Below are 20,371 nucleotides of genomic sequence, written 5' to 3' on the forward strand. Positions count from 1 at the left end.
ATGATCCAGCCTACTCAAAATCCAGAGTGAAGGAGGGGTAGCAAAGATTAAGACAAAGTGTGACTTGGCTAACGAGAGAAAAACGGAAATCTCTGATAAAAGGAATAGTACTTGTTCTAGTCAACAAAACTATCTGCTTCTTTCTGCAATGAACTAGCAAGGGTCTGGGTTTTGAAGACCAAAACCTGCAAGAATAAGGCTAGGTTCTGATACATTCCTCAAGGAATTTGCTCTCAAAAGTGACCATTTTGATCTTTTCCACCATCCTTTTCCTGGAAAAAGACACCCATGCTACAGACTGTGAAAAATATCTTTATGATAGAGAACACTATGTGTTTAACTTTATATACACTCAGCATTGTAATGTTTCAATGGTCTGTCACATACACATGCTGTATTTTATGTCAGTTTGAAAGTACACTGTCTTTTTCTTAATTTTATAGCTCCGTAAATCTGTTTTCAGCATCAGAGCAAGAAACCTTCTGGAAAAAGAGACAGCAATCAATAAAATTCTAAGGTAAGAATCAGCAGTGGTTTCATACTGGTTTAACTGTCATCTGATTTCTCATAACCGTGTTTTTCATGTATGTTACTGTATGTATAATATTTATTATAGTATACCCCTTTGTAGTACATCTATTGCCTTCATTATCAAAGATAAATTTCTCAAAGAGAAATCTGGCTGTATCGTATGCATAAACAGCAACAAGGGAAAGACTGATCTTCAGTATGTATTTCAGTTCTGTGTCACATGGAAAGATCATGTTTCAGCACTTTTCACTTATTCCTTCCAAATTAACAAAGAAGAAAAGTCTCTTTGTATGTTCTCTAAAGAATTCTAGCCTAGTTCTTGCATAAATATGAACATAATAGAAGTTGTACACCGGAAAGCAGAGGCTACACGTGATCGTATTTCAAGTAGGAAATGTACAATGAAGATTTGAGAACTGTGATTTCTTTAGAAGGATTTCCTGAATGTTTTAATAATGATCACTCATTCTGGTATTCCATATCAAGTAAGTACACAGCACTGTAAGTAAATAATGCAAGCCTAAGTCTCCAAGATGCATATCTAAAGTTATCATATGGGTAACAGTTGCAGTTTTTCACGCCACTATTGGTTTTACCTTAGAATGACTACAATTGACATTAGCAATCCCAGCGATTTATAGATCATTCTTTCTTTTGTATTTACACTCTCACAACAGCAGATGTGTCTCCAGAATATTATGTGTGAGTGGTCCCAGGTATATACACAGTATAAACAGGAATAACTGATTTGAGCAGTACAACTGTGGGATTAGATTAAGTATGGCAGTGTTTTGTGGAGAGCAGTGCATTAGGAATTCAGAGTGATTCCTGAATTATGAAATTTCTTGAAAAATGCCTAGTGATTACATGCTATCTGAGAAATATTACAGCTCTACTTCTTAATACTCTTATGAGAATACAGTGCAAGGAAAACTGTAGAAATTAATGTGAAATTTTATCTGTCTTTAAAACCATGGTAACGAAAACGTGAACAATTTCTAATGGCAAAATGTTATTGAGAAATGCAATTACAATTATAAATACAATATATATAATCATGTCATTACATAAGTACTCTATTTAAAAGAAAAAGAAAAAAAAACAAAAACAAAAACAAACAAAAAAAAACACAAAACAAACCCAAAAACCTTAGGGCTCTGTTTTAAGCATTTCTTTCAATTACATGAAAGTACCTTGATTTTACAGGCATTACGGTTACAGATAGGTAAATACAGGTCGCTTTGTCCTGAAAAAAAAAACACTTCTAAAAATACGTTTTTAGATACAGGCTTCGTGGCAATGTTTCAGTAAAACATTTGTAATGAAACTCTATGTTATATTGCAACTGTGAAATGACGTTGACACCTCTAGGGTTACATAAATGTCAATTTGTTGGCATGTTTTCTTATACTACACCACAGAGAAAACACGCAGACAAAGAGAATACCCTATTTTTATATTTTAAAAAATAAATAAATAAGACCTGTGACATCTGTAGGGGTTCCATTCTTTCTTGCATAGAAGAAAAAATCAAGTCCTGCAAATTGAAGATCAAAATTCTAATGAATTCTTCCATCAGCACAGCACTTTCCTCTTTCAGGAGAATTCTGAAGCAGAGTGGGACAAGAATCCAAGCAAACGGTTGCTTGGACTTCACTGGGTTCTCAGAGGTACCAGGACAGAATCAGAAATCAGTCATTCCAGTTTCAATCCTCTGACTTCCACTTGGTCCTTCAGAGCATGACTTCTGCCAAAGTTTTGTATATAGGGAGACCTCTCATCAATTCACCTGAGTTCCTCTGAAGAAAAAATACAGAGGGAGAAGAAAGTTTTCTGATCATTTTATCTGCATTTACTGTGCTTTTCTGTGTACTTCCTGGGTCATCAGCAATGAACTTTTGAGGAAGACAGAGAAAAGGAGGGAACCTCTGTGAAGTAAGAAAAATATGGAATCATATGTGTTCTGATGCTTTCTGAGGATGCTTTTAAGTCATTTGCAAAAGGCAGTCTTATGCTCCTCCTGAAACAAAAGGAACAAATACTGTTTATTCTTTCTTGTTGTTGACTCAAAGTTGTTAAACAAGTGCTGAACTGTGACATCTCCAATACATCTGTTCCAGCATAAGAAAATCGTGTTCATGGTATTGTGCCATGGTGGGCATGCTGCTAGAGAGCATTGCTAGGGATGGGCCTGATGGTCCTGAGCCAGTGTTTCCATGCTGTTGCCAGCATCGATGCGGGGGAATTTTACAAAGAGAGAAATGGGAGAAAGGATAAAATTTACAGCTGAAACTTCAGATTCAGCTCAGGGAACACAGGAAAACTCAAACTCACAAGACATACGATATTCTTTTTCTTATTTTTACTTTAATTGTAAATGCTGTATATTCCTTAAGTAGCTGAATCTCAGCTATTCAGAGTATGTGACAAAAGAAAAAATGGCATTTATGCCAAGAACAATAAGAGAGAACTCCATATGTCTCTTCTGAAAAGATTCCTTCTAGAATCTTTTTAAATTTTGTCTACCTGAATTAAAGAGCACTTATCTAAATCATTTCCTCTACACAGTAAAGCTGTCTATAGGCAACTACAACTTGATCAAATTGCCATACTGAAAAAAGAGTTTTAAGTCTGTTCTGGCTGAAGTCCACCTCTCACCTTCCACACACAAACACTTTTTAAATCTCAAAAAAATCATATTTCAGCCAAATTCTAAATGTTTCAACAGAATCAGCATCAGAGAATCACAGAATCGTTAGGGTTGGAAGGGACCTCTGGAGATCATCTAGTTCTACATTACACACAGGTACCTTTGTGTCTCTTTTGTGCATCTTCCTCTATCTAAACCTTGTTTTTCCCTTTATATACGGAACTGCAGGTTGACATCTTCTTCCCCAAGAGGTGAAAGGAGGGCATAAGAAGCCCTCAACCACTCAGAGAGATGGGTGATACATTCAGTCCTAGTTGTCTTCCCTACTTGTCTCATGTTACATTATGCATCAATATGTAGGTCTCAGGTCTCTTCATTTTCCTGCACCTTTCTTACTGCACTTCAGGAGAACTATCTATTTTCTGAAAGTCCTTGCTTGGAAACCATCCTTCGTCTTGCCCCTTAAGGTCTCAGTGCAGTTAGTCCTAGGAACAAAATCAAGGATGTAACAACTACTGTCCTGGGTACTTTGACTCAAACCGGTGATTTGCATGACCCCTGCCAGTGTGAGCACAGAGAGACTTAACTCTCCACGTAAGTTCATTCTGAGGTGGGGAATTGACCCTTCTGAGGGAAATAAAGCAAGATAACAGTGTATTACAGACAGAACAACTATTTCAAAACACAGTCACATTTAGTGGTGCCTCTGAGTTACAAAGAGTTCAATTTCTTTCTGAAAATTATGATGAATTTCCCTCAGCAGCAATAACTGCTTTTAGCAAATATAATTCCTCCTGCATATCTATCATCAGCGTTTCCCACTTCTGTCTCAATCTTGCTGTGAGCACTGCTTTTAATCTCAAAAGCAAGTTTTGTGCCTGTAGTTCTTCTGACCCTCGTTTCTTGTGGGGTCAGTATCTAAGAATGGGTTTCTAGACCTTTGTAAGTCCCGTTGGCTTTCTGAAGTAGCAAGGGTGAAGAAGGTCTAGTCAAAATGTTATGGATAAAGCAGTCCATTCTCTCCAGAGCTGAGGATAAGTTGTAAACAGCAGAAGATGGTGAAGAAACTGAGCAAATTAAAAGTAGTCTTACATAGTCCAAATTGTAATCAAAGTATCAGTAGTGCAGAACCTGATTCTGGTGTCTATTAAAGCATGATTCATAGAATCACAGAATGGTTGAGGTTGAATGGAACCTCTGGAGGTCATCTATTCCGACCTCTTTGCTCCAGCAGGGCCACCCAGAGCCAGTTGCTCAGAACCATGTCCAGACAGCTTTTCAATGTTTCCAAGAATGGAGACTCCACAGCGTTTCTGGGCAACCTGCACCAGTGTTCAGTCACCCTCACGTAAGGGTTTATGCCCTTATTTTATAAAATACAACGAATAACTTAAGTTCTCTGATGTGTTGATAAGAAAATCAAACTCGCCAAAATCACAGAAATTAATTTTATGATAAAATATGACAGTTTTTTAAACTAACACTTTTAAAATGGTCATCTTTTTATGTGCTTTTCATTACAGCTGATGCTGTAGTCAAAATGCAAACTAATGCTAGGGGCATGGAACAGAATTTTCACTGTTCTAGTCAAGATTTGTCTGGTGCATGTACTGGGCCTAAGGGAATACCATAACTCATGCTTAAAAGGAACTTTCAGTTTCATAAATAGCGAATCTAGTGAAGTGCATTTATCTTATGTTTGAAACTGAACTGCCATAAGCGCATCTTGGAGGCAAAAAAAAAAAACAACAAAAAACACCAAAAAAAAAAGGAGGGGGAAAAAAAAAACACACAAAAAAGTATTTTGCAAGTCTTTTGAAAGTGCTAATTTACTAATATGCTAGAAGATAATTCAGGCTGTGTTCATACAAGTGTTTCTGCAAAATACAGTGATTCTTCTCTGAATATTAGAATGAGCAAGAAACAAAATTCTCTGGGCTTCTAGGAAAGTTATAAAATTAATCTCTGAATAAATTTCCTTTGGACACTAATATGGTAGTATAATACACCACCTGTCATAAAAGAATGAGCAAACCTTCTCATTAGTTTGTTTATTACAGGACCATAGGCAGTCAGAAGGGAACTTTGGAGCCTGTGTTGTCCAACTGCCCACTTCAAGTAGGACTATTGCTAACCCTAGATCAGACCAGCTTTTCATCTTCTACTGCTCTGGTTCAAGCACCACATTACCCTACCCTTGGGAGAGCATTTTCCTGATGCCCAGTCTGAACCTTTGCACCCACTGTTTCTGGCCATTGGTCACTGCTCTGGTGGTGTCACAGTAACAAGAGTTTAGCTCCATGCTTTAACCTTCTCTTCACCAAAGTAAACAAGCCCACCTCTCCCAAGTCTCGCTGGAGGTCATGTGTTACTGGCCACTGACTGTACCTGCTCCTGTGTTTTAACATCCCTTCTGAAGTACCCAAAAGTGTGTTTCAGGTGTAGCCTCTCCAGCTCATGAGAACAACTTCCCTTGATATGCTGGCTACACACCTCCTTAATACAGTAATAATCAGTTTGCCTCATTGATGGCAGGGACACATTTATCCAGTTATCATCCAGATCCAGACATAGTGCACAATGTGACTTCTTTTCCTCAGCCAGCCATTCCACAGCCTGCATGGAAACATGGAACTATTTTTCACCAGATGTGAAACTTTGCACATTTCCTTGTCCAGCTTCCTAAAGCTTTTGCTGACTCAGTCCTCAAGTTTATCAGGGTCCTTCTGGTTTAATGCTCTACCATTCAGTGTGTCAAGCACTGCTTTTAGCTTGTCCACATAGCCAGTCCCTTCATCTTGATGATGATAGGGTTGAGTGTTTATGTATAAGAATCAAGGGGAAGGCCATCATGGAAGATACTACAGTGGCAGCCTGTTTTATAGACCACCCAACCAGGATGAAGAGGCAGATGAAATATTCTGTAAGTAGCTGGGAGAAGTTTCACAATTGCTAACCCTTGTTCTCGCGGGAGGACTTTGCAGATGTCCACTTGAAATACAATACAGCCGAGAGGAAATAGTCTAGGAGGTTCAAGGAACATGTGGAAGATGACTTCCTGACGCAGCTGGTGAGGGAGCCAACTAGGGAGGGCGTCCCCTCAACCTGTTGATTGTGAACAGAGAAGGACTTGTGGGTGATGTGGCAGCTGGAGGCTGCCTTGGACAAAGCAATCATGAAATGATAGCTCTCAGTTCTCAGAGAAGTAAGGAGGGCAGTCATCAGAACTGCCACGTTGGACTTCCAGAGGGCAGACATTGTCTTATTTAGGATCCTGGTTGACAGAGTCCCTTGGAAGGCAGTCCTGAAGGGCAAAGGACTACAGAAAAGCTGGATATTCTTCAAGGATAGAAGTGGAGAAGACCAGCTTGTCTCGAAGTCATAGAAAAAAAGAGAGGTTATGCAGGGAGAAAATTAGGGGGGCCAAAGCCCAACTAGAACCTAATCTGCCTGCCATAAAAGACTAAAAAATGTTTCTGTAAATACAATTGCAACAAAAGCATGGCTAAGGACAATCTTTGTCAATGATCTGGATGAAGAGGATGCATTTTGCTTGCTATTCAGACAGTACTTTACTGAATTAAATTCATAAAATGAAAGAAGGAAACACCAGAATGCCTATCAGGTGGATTCACTGTGAATCTTAGGTTGTCACATTTAACTATATGTTCCAAGTTAGATGGAAGTAAAATGAGAACAGAAAAATTTAGTAAAGATAGAGTAATAGTGAAAACAACACTGAAAGAGGCTGATAATTGAGTGTTTTACTGAGGTGTCCCAGACAGCTGAGACTTCAGTGTGAGCACATTTCAGGGAGAGCAAGGACAAAAGTACCTCATAATATATGCAGCTGTGTAGTTACTGCAGAAGCATTCGCTCATTAAGATAATACAGAAAAACAGCAAATTGGTGTTCTACTGGAATGTAAGAAGATGAGTAAACGCTTGTTGCAGAACGGATGCCTCCCTAAAAAGTGAGCCATATGCATACCTCAGAATGAAGGAGAGTCTTCCGAATATTCATTAAAGGTATAGTATTTTGAAGTATTGATCAAAGCACTTAACATTTTACATTAGCTCAAAGAATGTTACTTGAACACTGTTCACTCCTTATTTGCAGGGGTTTCAAAGCATGAACTAGTCTGAAGGACTTCGAAAGTTCAGACATCGTAATTGCTCACAGGTAGTACAGTGTGGTATCCCAGTATCATACTGTTCTGCATGGCCTTTACCTGTAGCCTGGCTTTCTGATGACCTACCAGATTGGATTTTCTTTTTTAGGGTATTTTACTGTATTTGTGCTTTTCAAGGCAAATTTGGATCATGTGCTGGACTGCGTTCAGGGTTCTGCAAGGTGAGTACAAAGTCCAGAAGCTTGACATATTTCCTGTCTCTTCTCCCTTATTTCATCACATTCCTCCACAAGTGAACATATATTTACAGAGATTATATACGGAGATGGAAAGGACAGTTTTAGCTTAGAACAGGTAGTTTTGCATGCATTGTTCGAAGAAAAGTCAAAAGATTCTGACCAGCTGCAGTTACCTGAACATGTATCAAGTCAAGAAAACATTTTTTCTTAACTCCAGTTTGCAAGCCACATAGAGTTAAATTTTAATGCTGTGGCACAGTGATTATCCCAGGTGTGACATTCATTTCCAGACTACCAGGTCTGTCTATAAGCTAAGTAATGACTTCTGTCTTCTAGCTGACAGAGATCTAGATGGTACAGGCAGTTGAGCCCAGTGAGATCTTTAGCTGACTGCTTTGTCTTTAGATGCCCACTTTATGGTTACTTGAATACCTTCCAAACAGCATCAATTAAATTAACTGAACAGGCATTCAATGCAGTTGTCCACATATGGGCATCTAGTAATGTATGAGGTGGTAGAAGATGTCCAAAACATCCTCTTGAGGATGGCAGGTAATACAGAAATTTGTAGAGCACTTGTACCCTGCTGGAGCAGCAGCTGGAAGCAAAGCAAAATATACTGCAAGGCATGGCACGTGGCACTGGCCCCTTCTGTGCAACCATTGTAATTCTCCACTGATTGTTAGGGAAGCCTGGACACATGGATCGCATATAGGCACTGAGGATTAGCATGCAAGTGTCGGTGTCTACAGTAAGAAAACAAATCCTGTTGTAGACTTTGAAATTGATAACTATGCAATTATGAAATCTTCATGGCACCTGCCTTCTTTTTCAAAAGTCCTCAAAGATCTGTGACACTAGGTGTCTAAATAGCTGAAACAAATCCTAAGTCAAAAGGATAACAAAGCATAGCTTTTGCTAAGAATGAATACAAGGAAGATCAAGGCACTAGCTCCCATGAAGTGGAGAATGCTGGGAGCCACCTCCTTTTCAGCACAGCATCTTTTTGTCTTTTTTTCTGAAAACACAGTAAGTTTATTTGCAGTTGCTTAATAAAAATTTCCAATCTCCATGCTAATCCCCTGGTGTTTCATTATTTCTCTGTTGACTTCAGTAGGAGTTGCAGGGCTTCCAGAAATTAAATGAGGCAATGGATATAAATGCTAAATATAGATTTAGTGGGCAGAGATCATAGACAATTCTTTCTACTAGTGTTATCCTTTATGCATAACTATTCTATATAGGATACTGCTAAGTGTATTTTATGATACCAATAATAATCAAATAAGCCATCTTGTGCATTAGTCAGGTCAAGAATTTATTGTTTGAGCGTTTAATGTTCTCCTTTATTATGGATACTAAGAGTTCATGTAACTTGGTATTCAAGTAACCTGTACATGCACATGAAAAGTTTATGACAAAGTCACTTTTTGATGTCAAGAAAATAATTTCAAGTTGTTAAAAGCAGAGCACAATAATTTATATTTATAGGGAAAAAAAGGCAATTGTCTCTGCTAGGAAAAGCTTGATTGTCATTTTAATGGAGTCAGATAGGAAGTAATTTTCATCTGTTTGGTTTTCGATGTTGTGGGTTTCTTTTTTTTCTTTTAAGAAAATTACACAGGTACTCAAATGATATTGCTGGTGTTCTGGCAGTGTCATGTAGTATCATCCTCCATAATATAATGCTTAAAATCTATTAGTATTAAAATGTACACGATTTAGCTAAGATGAGCTGTGTTTTATAGGACATACAGTGATTTACTTAAATGGCATGATGCTTCAGTTCAGTGTAGCGTAACCTAATGCCTTCTATAACAAATGAAGCACAATGTGATTTTCTAGAATGTTAGTATGATTGGCAGTGATGACACTGACAAACTTCTCATTTTTGTTCCAGATCTCACTTTAGATCCTCACTCACATCATTTACATGTTTCAATGCAAAAGAATGAGAAATAGTGGAGAAGAGTGAAAAACAAAATCACAGTGGTGACAGAATGTGCCTGGAACACCTTTTGCCATCAAGCATGGTCATCTCATGCTGTCAAGGATAGCATTTAAGACAGCAGACTGGTGAATAGAGTGGTTACTCCAGTAGCACGGAGGGTTTTTTGTGTTGTTTTTTTTTTAAATAAGGATATTAAGTTCATTAAAAAGTGTGAAATATTACCAGTGGGTCTTGTGTTTCTCTGAATGATTGCATTACACAAAAAGAGCAATAAGATGTGCACTGTTTAAATTTAAAATATTCAACATTCCTGGAAAGTTACAATATATTTCTAATGGTGAAATTTTATTTTTCAGCCATCAGAGAGTTTGCATGAGCTCTTTTAGGGGAGACCTCTCTTGTTCTTGAGCAAATCCATTTCATTGTAGCCATCAAAATAGAGATGTGCATGCTCTGTTTAGCTGTAGCACGCTTGCTAACCAACAAATACTCACTTCTGCCAAAAAAAAGTGTTTGCCAAAATTCAGCAACAGCAAAATTAAACAAATGAGCAAACAAGTGAAAAAAAAAAACACACAACAAAATGTTGTAAGTTCAGTGCATTCCCAGAGAGCAGACATTTCATATTACAGGATATCAGCAATGTGCGGCTTTTCATTTCAAACCACGTATGGTCTCAGTCATGTAGAAGAACACCCAAAGATATGCTGTAAGCCTTGAGCATATACGTAAACATTTTGCTAAATACAGCTGTGAAAGGGAGCTGTCCTAAATGACATCTGCACTTGTAGTATTCCCTTCTTTATTGCCAAGAAGCTGGTTTTCCTGATAGTTGGTGCATTGCTTGACCCTTTTCACACTTTGTGAAGTCTTGAGGAACCATGAATTCTACCACAGACTGAAAAAAACCTCATAGATGGCCCTTGCTAAGTCATGGAGAAGATTAATCAGATGACTGCTTATGTTGCAGAGTGGGGCCCATTGCCTTGGAAATATGTTTTCATGGTAAGTACATTGCTGTTTATTGTTATTGTCTTTTAAGCTGTGCACTTGCTTCCCAGAAAGCCAAGCTGACTTGTCTGAACACACTACCTCAGAAATTACCATTTATACTGAGAACTCTATGTCATCATCATTATATTTATTCCTAGGGCCTGCACTAGACAGCGCATGCTGAGTGGATCCTTCGAGGGGCAGCCTGCAAAAGAAAGGTCAATCCTTAGTGTCCAGCATCATATACGACAAGAACGCAGGTAAACGTGGACAGAAAGGATGTTTTTAAAATTCTGTTAAATAAAGGCAACAAAAAGAGTTATCATTGAGCAATACCTAACGTGTGAAAAACTGCAATTACTTACTTGTACAAAGAAGTGAATTCTACATTCTTTTTTGTAACCATAATGAAATTCATTGTCCTACATAAATGAAAAAAGTGCCTTTTTATTTCAAATGTCATTTCCTTTGCCAACTACAAAGCTATCAATTTAAAGATCAGAAAGAAAGAAATTGGCTTATGTTAGACCGGATTGAAAACAGTTGAAGAACATATAAGCTTCTGATGTTAGCAAGAAAAAAATGATAAGAATTTGAGATATTGTGTGGCTGGAGAGCAGTGCTTTATAATGGCCATCTTATAAAGGTCAAAGTTTCATCTTGAGATGTATCATTAAATTGATTATGATTGTTTCAGGTCACTGAGACATGGTTCCAACAGCCAGCGAATCAGCAGAGGAAAATCTCTTGAAACGTTGACTCAAGATGTAAGTCCCCATAGAAATGATAATTTGAATCTGAGAATATAAGAAATAAGAACATGTACTATATAATAAATGCTTGCGTAAGGCTAATGTCTATTTATGATCTTGTTTACAGTTTGTCTTTTGAAATCTTGACAGGAAATCATAATATAAATACCATAACTGCATTAGAATTATCCTCAAAATAATTGACATGGTTATTTCACTGATAGACTTACTGATTTTGAAACACTTGCTGAGACAGATTCACTGAAGCTGTAGGTACTACATTAGGAACACAACAATTGCTACCCAGGACACCTTAAAAAGCCTTACTCTTGAATTACACAAATCACTCAGACTGGCAGAGCGGCACTTCAAAATTTTTAATGGAAGTTTAGCAATATTTTTCAAACACCAGGACTGTCAGACAAACGAGCAAAGACTAAAAGGGAGAATAGTAATCATGGATTCCACTGTGGTATAGCTTCATGCAGTTAAGTGCATTTTCACTTCTGCTAATTCATAATGATATTTTGTGGATCTCTGTGACTGTCATAATTGAAGGGGCGATATTAGTCCTTCCATTTCCAAATAATGACAGTCATTTTCTAGATGTGCTTCATACCTAAAAACAACTGCGTAAGAAGTAACTAATTAATTACCCTGCATGGCAGTAAAAAGAAACCATAGGTAACTAATTTTTTAAAGCAGATGTGGCTTTGCTTGTGTGCAATAATAAGGGCAAAACCCAGAACTGCTGCTCCAGGAATGCTCCAAAGACTCACTTTGAATAGCAGTAGTGACCATATCCTCCACAGAATTAGCTCAGATGATGTCCTCTCTGCCTCTCCCCTCTCCCTGAACTCACAGTCACCACCTGTATGTTCTGCACAGCTTGCTGCCTGGCAGCACATGCAGCAGGCTTGAGAAGCCGATATGGTGTCTAAAGCTTTTTCTTTTCCAGTATTTGTGCTTAGTAACTTTGATGGTATTCATTCCAGTTCAGAGAGGTTGGCTGAGCCTACAGTACCTTTGCTTTTAAAGTTAAAAGTTGCATTGGATGGGGCTTCAAGCATGAAATTAAAACTGAAATTAACCTTGATGAAAATAAGCAGTCTTGTGCTGTAGATAGAAAATACTGTACAATATGCTTGACTGAATTGGTGTGCGTGCATTTGGAAATAAAGATTTTTTCATTTGATTCTTTCTATGTAAAATACCGTATCTTGCTTTTATCTAAAACATTAAAAAACAACCCACAGACCTCATTTGAAAGGATTTTTTTTGATTCTAGCACTCCAATACAGTGAGATACAGAAATGCACAGAGAGAAGACAGTGAGATAAAGATGATCCAAGAAAAAAAAGAGCAAGCTGAAATGAAAAGGTATTTAAAAATCTAAAGTCTGAGTGCACACTTTTCCATATGAAGTATTCTCTGTGTGAAGTAAAATTATTGAGAGTTACGATGAAAAAAGAACTAAGTGTAAGGGGTATTTTTGCTGGCTATAATGCATATCACTTAATAATTTACATTGTCTTTCAAAAGGAAAGTCCAGGAAGAGGAGCTGCGAGAGAATCATCCTTATTTTGATAAACCACTTTTCATAGTTGGTCGTGAGCACAGATTCAGGAATTTCTGCCGAGTGGTGGTACGAGCTCGCTTTAATGCGTAAGTTTATTCCACATCAACAATCGGTTCCATCAAGTGTTTCATTTTATTGTAGGGATTTAGGTCTAACTTGTACTTTGGAAGGAAAACTGTGTATATTGTGGTCACTACACAAGCTGGCAGTCAGCTGCTAAGTTATAGTCTTGCTGTTGGAAGAACGGAAGCAATGAACTCCTGTGTAAGGGCAGAGATGTTTGAGCAATCTGTGATACTGAGATGGAGCAAGGCCTTGGGGAAACCAGAGGAGAGGAGAAGCTCATGTTTTATACCCCCATTTTTAGATCTTGGGGAATCAGCTTGCTGTTCCATTCCTATTCCACGTCGTAAGGCAGAAAGTCTTTATACACCAACAGTTACTCAAAGAATAAAGGTGAAATGAATCCCAGCTTTGCTCACCTGAAGGCTCCTTAGCCCATAATTAGAGACCCGGAATGGGACAGGTAGGTCCCAGAAGTGTGGGAGATAAAAGGAGAAAAGCTGAGGCCAGATGAACGGTGAGAAGACTCAATAAATAAACTATAGGTGTGTGCAAGTGTGGCAGATAGAGGTCTATGTACAAGAAGCTTGATATAAAATCATAACTTTTCTTTTAAACCTCTATGACTGACACCCTAATTTTGGAGGGTAATGCGTGTTACTTTGCAAACAGACAATGTAAGAAAAAAGATAGCTCAAGGCTATGAGCTTGGTACTTGGCAGACCTTGTTTCAGCACCTGCTTTATTATTGATTTTCTGTGTGTCCTTCAACAAAGTTCTTCTAGGTAGAACAAGAGGAAGGTTAGATACTCAGATTTAGAATGACCATATGCAAGTGTTCCACGTAGAAACATGTCCTTGAGTTAGATGCCTACTTTCCTAAGCAACTGCTAACTTGATTGTGATTTGCTGGCCCATGAAGCAGTTGCAAATTGAAACAGCAAAACAAAACACACAAACATACATTCCAATCCACTTGTCAGATACATGTCAGTGCCTCAGCATTGTGGAGTGCCCAAGGGCAACAGGATATTTATATTATCAACAGTTTAATTAAAATGTGTGCGTTCACAAGAGTGCACTGATTTTGGTAAAGAGTCTTTTTTTTAATTTATTTCAATGCTGCTTACTTTATTCATTGTCCCACCCAGCTTGCCAAGTAAGATATTCATAGAATCATAGAATCGTTGGGGTTGGAAAGGACCTTAAGATCATCTAGTTCCAACCCCCCTGCTGTGGGCAGGGACACCTTACGCTAAATCATATCACCCAAGGCCTCGTCCAACCTGGTCTTGAACACTGCCAGGGATGGAGCATTCACAACCTCCCTGGGCAACCGATTCCAGTGCCTCACCACCCTCACAGGAAAGAATTTCCTCCTTATATCCAACCTAAACATATTCTGTATATCTTTTCCAAACTGGTATGAATCATATTTTCTTCTTGTAAAAAAAGGCTGAGGAATGCCACTGTATACAATGTGGGGAAGAGACGTAAGCTTAAGAAGACACAAAAGTCAGTGGGTTCAGTGGGAAGGCACCGAAACCAGTATTTTCTGTTTATGGACTGGTGTAAATGAGTGAACCTAGCACATGGAAAATGCCTCTTGTTCTCCTTGTGTGCATTGTGTGTTCCTGTAATTTATAACCGTGAAATCTCTTCTGGTGGTAATGCCTCAGTTCAGGTCAGTCCGTTTTTCACTTTAATATCAATGAAGAAGTGACGGCAAATTCCCATCCCAGTAGCTAGAGCCCTCAAATGGAATATAGGATACCTCAGTGCAGATCTTGTCTTGGCATGATATGCTACAAGGATTTGAAATACAAGTAAAAAGCCGCCCTAAACACTGGGACAGGGGAGACTTCTTGTAGCTTCTGCTGAAGCCATTTGGCTTTGTATAAAAGGTCTAAACAGCTGCTGGAGCAAGAACTCAGCTTGTGTTACCTAGATATGTGCTCACCAGTTATAGAGTAGTTCTCATTCTCTCTGGTTGCCTAATGGGTGTCTGGATATGGTAGGTGAAGTGCTGCAATTTCATAAGGCAATTCAGATATGGAGACGCTAGTAATATTAATCATAAAATAATGGAAGAAATGATAACAGAAATAGGGTTTGTAGAAGGATTTTTTGAGTCTACAGAGGGTATGGTCCAAGAGGTTTCGAAGTAAAAGGAAAGAACTCCTTGGGATAGCACTTTGGGATGTGAAATTCAGTAGCAGGTTATCCCCGCCATGCCCAAGCAAAATACAAAAGGAAATCCTTGCTTACAAAAGCAAGATCAAAAAAACTATCAGTTCAAAGAATCATTAGAGGAATTGCAGGTAGGCCATGAGTTAAAGTGATAGTAGCTCTGCTGATAATATGGTTGAAATCGCAGGGAATTAAATGAAACTTATACAGACATTTAAAATTAAGCCAAAATAAAATGTAGCCTTGATTTTGGTTATAAATTACTTTGAGGGATGGATACATGATATAATTATAACACTGACTGAAATAAAATGTAAATGACTGTATCTTTTCTTCTTTTTATAGTTCTAAAACAGATCCTGTTACTGGAGCTGTGAAAAATACCAAGTACCATCAGCTTTAGTAAGCACTGCAAAAGTAACTTTGCTTGGTCACATAAGCCTGCAGTATATGTGTGTGAGCACACACATGCATGTATGTGTGTCTGTGTATGCACATGTGTATTTCTTCTTTTTTTCCCAAAAAGGCTTTTCTTTCAATGGAGCTATATGGGGAGGAAGATAAATAGGAAGAGGATATTTTATCAGACTTTTCTTCATCACTTGCATGTAACTTGCCTAGTTTTACAATGCATTTCTGAAATACTGAAATCTTTGACACTCCTCAGTTTAATTTATTTTTCATAGGAAAGCACTTAAATGTGGTATAGACACAATACAAGGGACACAGAACTTTTGGCATTTCTGTAATGTTATCCTTATGTATTGTTCACAGTGATTTGCTGGGTTTGGTTACTTACCTGGACTGGGTCATGATCATTGTTACAATATGCTCCTGCATTTCCATGATGTTTGAATCCCCCTTTAGAAGAGTTATGCATGCTCCAACACTCCAGGTACTGTCGCTGAATCATTTTACATGTAATGAAGCACTGGTTTTCTCCACGCTGTTCTTAAATTAAAACTCTTCTCTGCTTTGATTTTCAGATTGCTGAATATGTTTTTGTAATATTTATGAGCATTGAGCTTAATCTGAAGATTATGGCAGATGGATTGTTTTTTACACCAACAGCTGTCATTAGGGACTTTGGAGGAGTTATGGACATATTTATATATCTTGTAAGTTTTTATATTCATGGGGGGTTTCTGTAGTGTTCTTAATTTTGATATCTTTGGAGATACAAATGTTTGGTAACATTAAAAAATCTGGCTCTGTGCCCTGGTGCTAATGCAGAAGTGTAATTTGTGTACAAACACCACTGTTTTCATGTGCATTCCTGTCAGTTATCTGTACAAATACATATTTAGACATCAAAAAAGACGCTGACATGTAATAAGTACCTGACAGTTTACTGAAAGCCATTGTATGGCCCCTTTTCATTGTTTATTTGTTCGTATGTTTTAAGTATCAGACCCGATTTCATTCCAAGTAAGCTCAGGATCCATGACCTTGCTTCAGTATTTTTATGCAGGACAATCTTTATTTTATCTATTTCTTAGCCATTCATTGCTTCCTCCTTTCTTGATAGTTCTCCTGCTTTATAGAAGGTATTTCAAAAGCCTTTAGTGTTTGACGGAAAGGCACGTCCTTGTTGCTGACATTGCTGTAGCAGGAAGAAAGTAAAGCAGCATCTTTCTATATTGCATACCTTTCAATAGCAGTTCTTAGGAAAAAATATTGTTGTCTTTGTCCCCCAGAAATTTCTTGCATTCTATTCAAATACAAGAGAAGGGGATCTGTTTGCTCTTCACATATGACAATAAACACCACAGGATATGTCAAAACCAGTGCTCAGTATGATACAGAATATTTTCTAACTGAAGAAATTACTAAGCAAACAGTCTGTGATGGATTTAGATTAAATCTTTAAGAGATTAATCCTCCAGACAGACGTGCTGTATAAAATTTGTCATGATCAATTTGTATCACAGATTCCATTGTTAGCATAAATAAAAATATGCATGCTTGTGCAAAACTCCTACTGTAGTATGCATAATCAGTATGTGCATTAGTTTCTTAAAATCTCTCTGAATCCCTCTGCTTGTGTGAGGGAAGATTTAGATGCTGTACCTTGGATACTCCAAATGTGCCTGTGGTGGTCTTAAAAGAGTATGAAAGAAAGTCAGAAGCCCCGGCAAATCTTTTTGTTTTGATAGGGTGGCTGTCTTTTACCACTGTTGTTTCTAACAAATTGCACTATGTTTAAATCATATTGGTGATATCAGCTTCATCCTCCGTTTTTTTGGCTTTATAAATACTTTTAAAAAACTAAGAACTAATTAACAGACTTTAGAATCAGTAACCATCTGTTAGAGATTGTTCAGACTGCAGGACACAGCTATGCTGTTTGAAAACACTTTTGAATGCATAATATTTGTTTAATAAAACCACACAGTCACAAAACTAATCCCTGTAACAAAGCAGGAGGAAAAACTGGCGAGGAAACTGTTAACAGACTTTCCAGGTGAAGATATCTCAGTTTCAGGCTAAAAGCTCTGTTTGAAATGAGAAAGGGGGGAAAGAGATGATGCTTCCTGCTCCAAGAATATAGTTTTGTCACTTTGCTGAACCAGCCAATTTAATTTCTTCTTTTGGATCTTTTCAATCTGCTAAGTATAAAATAGATTTTGAGTCAAAGGAGAAGACAGAGGATGAAGCTGATGCCCCTCAGTTAGGACAGTCAGCCAGGGCACAGGAGATACAGTCCTTTTTCTAAATTAGGCGCTTATTTTGCTGTAGTCGTCCCTTTAATTTTAAGGAAGCGTTCATTGATCTATGCTGTGTCTGTGTCAGGTAAGACATTGTAGCCCAATCTTTGTCTTCTCCTGCCCCGTCTCCTCAAGGTGAGTTTGATATTCCTGTGCTGGATGCCCCAGAACGTCCCTGCCAAATCTGGAGCTCAGCTCTTAATGGTACTTCGCTGCCTTCGACCTCTTAGAATATTCAAACTGGTTCCTCAGATGCGGAAGGTGGTGCGAGAGCTGTTTAGCGGCTTTAAGGAAATCTTTTTGGTATGTGCCCATTATTTTTTTGTTGTTGTTAAAAAGAAGATACTGAGGAGTAGTATGATGCCATTTTCCTATAATGTTTATGTTTTCTAATCTTTTCTCCATTGTTGCTTGTTGATTTTTCATTGTAGCTACCACTGGCGATGACCACAGAACAGATTAGAGATTAGGAATATAAGTAACTCACATTTATACTGAATAAAGCTGCTACAACAATTCTTGTACAAATCATATTATCCATTCAGCATGTCTTTTTCCATAATTACATAGGATGAGGATTATGAAATAAAATCTATCCCTTATTCACAGTTCTAACTGGGGAAAGAAGATGAGACATAGGGTATGGCAGCTCTACAAGAGCAAAAGTAAACCTGGTTTCTGCGTTGAAGGTCTACTTCCAAGTGTTTTGAGAGGCAACCAGAGGAAAATATAGTTGTTCATCACAGATCTGGATACCATTGTTATTTCATTGTGATTATTATTATGATCATGATTATGCACTTATAGTAATATTAACAATAATGGAGTCTTTGATTACTTGATCAGAATGTAATCTATTGTCTGGGGAACATAAGTGATATTTGTCAGCCTAAACAACAAACATTTTGTTCCTTAACAGAATGCTGTATTGCGTCAGGTTGTTACAAAAAACTAAGCTACAAAATATTTGCAGACAGTAATAAAGCAAGGACAAAAAGTATATAGCTAGTTAGCACTTCATAGATTCTGTATTCTATTGAAGATATTTATAATTGCTCATGCGTATCTTTACTGTAGCTATTATGGAAGATAAATATCTAACAATGGCTTACTCAGATTAATTAGTAAAGCCTGATTCTGCAAAACAGAAGCAGCATGTATTCAAGTACTTGAAGAGTTCTCTTTAAAGTGAATGGCAATTCTTATGCTTAAAGAATTTAGCGAGGTGGTACACTGAGTACAAGAAGGCTTTGATCCTCATCTGCAATTCTTAGATGTTATGTTAATACTAATTATAACACAGCACCTGGATACTGGATCAGAACCTAAAGTAACGTGTCTGTCACAAAATCCATATCTCCAGGTTTATCCAACAAATAGATCCTCCCTACAGTTCACTGAAGGAGCTGACCCCCTTTTCCAGGTCTTTAGGAGGAGAGCTTGACAAGTCTAACTTCATGTTTACAGGTTTCTATTCTTCTGCTGACATTAATGCTTGTTTTTGCAAGCTTTGGAGTGCAGCTGTTTGCTGGAAAACTGGCTAAATGCAATGATCCACACATCATCTCTAGGGTAAGAACTGCTTTTCTGCTTCAAAATAATAGTATGCTATCATGAGAGATGGAAATCTTGGGCACTTTCTTGCTCAAAGCAGGATGATGAAGGGAAAGGTGTTAAAGGAGGAAAAAAGTAAAATCCAAATATTTGGGACTGTCTGAAAAAAATATCAAATTCATGCCATGGTATATGCAAAGGACTCAATGTCACATGGAATTATCCGTGGAAAATGACACTTTGTATTCCTAAATCAGCAACTAAAAAGCAGATTAGGCTTCTAGAGGTCAAAATCACTGAAAATGCTATGTAAGCTACAAGGAGAACATTAGCTGTGCTTCTTACTCGATTTGAAGAAATATCATCATCACCTAAAGGAGCATTGTCTTTAGGAAAGAGGTGAAAGGCTAGGTAGTCTTGCAAAATGAAAGGCACTCTCTGCCCTGGAAGGAGAAAGGGTTTTTGAATCCTTCCTAAGATGCATTTTTCATTTGGGTAAAGGTCCATGACTATTAACCCCAGACCTGTAAATAACCCTTCATTTCTGTTTACATTGCTTTTGCTTCATGGCAAGTGTGCTGTCTATACTGTCATTCTGGCAGATCTTACAGGCCATTATTTAATCTCAGTCTGTGTTTTATTTCACTATAGGAAGATTGTCATGGCATCTTCAGAATAAATGTAAGTGTTTCCAAAAATCTCAATTTAAAATTAAGACCTGGAGAGAAAAAGCCTGGATTTTGGGTGCCACGAGTCTGGTGAGTTGCTACAGATTGGCCTATTTTTCTTCAAAAAGGAAGCTGATGATGTAGAAAATGGCTCAAGTCTCATAGCATTAAATTACTGATGAAGGGGTTTTATTGTAAGCCAAACATTATAGGTAAAAATTCTGGTACATTTAGTAAAAAGGCAGATATACAAAACTTTTCCAGATTTAAGCTGCTCTTCTATTTACAAAGCAGAAAGGAAGAAAACACCCTTAGGTACTGGACCTAAATAGGAATTAGATGTGATTATTATTACAGTGGG

The 20,371-nt window shown here is 37.8% G+C and overlaps 1 protein-coding gene across 1 annotated transcript in view; it reads left to right on the plus strand.

Annotated features, from left to right (window-relative positions):
• NALCN (sodium leak channel, non-selective) overlaps positions 1-20,371 on the plus strand; it is a 232,563-nt gene that overhangs the window by 186,682 nt on the left and 25,510 nt on the right. Inside the window, exons 18-28 of the mRNA XM_061472826.1 lie at positions 444-517; positions 10,655-10,756; positions 11,194-11,263; positions 12,537-12,628; positions 12,791-12,913; positions 15,426-15,482; positions 15,855-15,975; positions 16,067-16,198; positions 17,924-18,091; positions 19,256-19,360; positions 19,994-20,100. Coding sequence (XP_061328810.1) covers positions 444-517; positions 10,655-10,756; positions 11,194-11,263; positions 12,537-12,628; positions 12,791-12,913; positions 15,426-15,482; positions 15,855-15,975; positions 16,067-16,198; positions 17,924-18,091; positions 19,256-19,360; positions 19,994-20,100 — 1,151 coding nt within the window. The remainder of the gene's footprint in view (positions 1-443; positions 518-10,654; positions 10,757-11,193; positions 11,264-12,536; positions 12,629-12,790; positions 12,914-15,425; positions 15,483-15,854; positions 15,976-16,066; positions 16,199-17,923; positions 18,092-19,255; positions 19,361-19,993; positions 20,101-20,371) is intronic.

The sequence above is a fragment of the Pezoporus flaviventris genome, unplaced genomic scaffold, assembly GCF_033815535.1.
Source record: "Pezoporus flaviventris isolate CSIRO_AGI_PZ_B2104156 unplaced genomic scaffold, CSIRO_AGI_Pfla_v1 ptg000072l, whole genome shotgun sequence".
Taxonomy (NCBI): domain Eukaryota; kingdom Metazoa; phylum Chordata; class Aves; order Psittaciformes; family Psittacidae; genus Pezoporus; species Pezoporus flaviventris.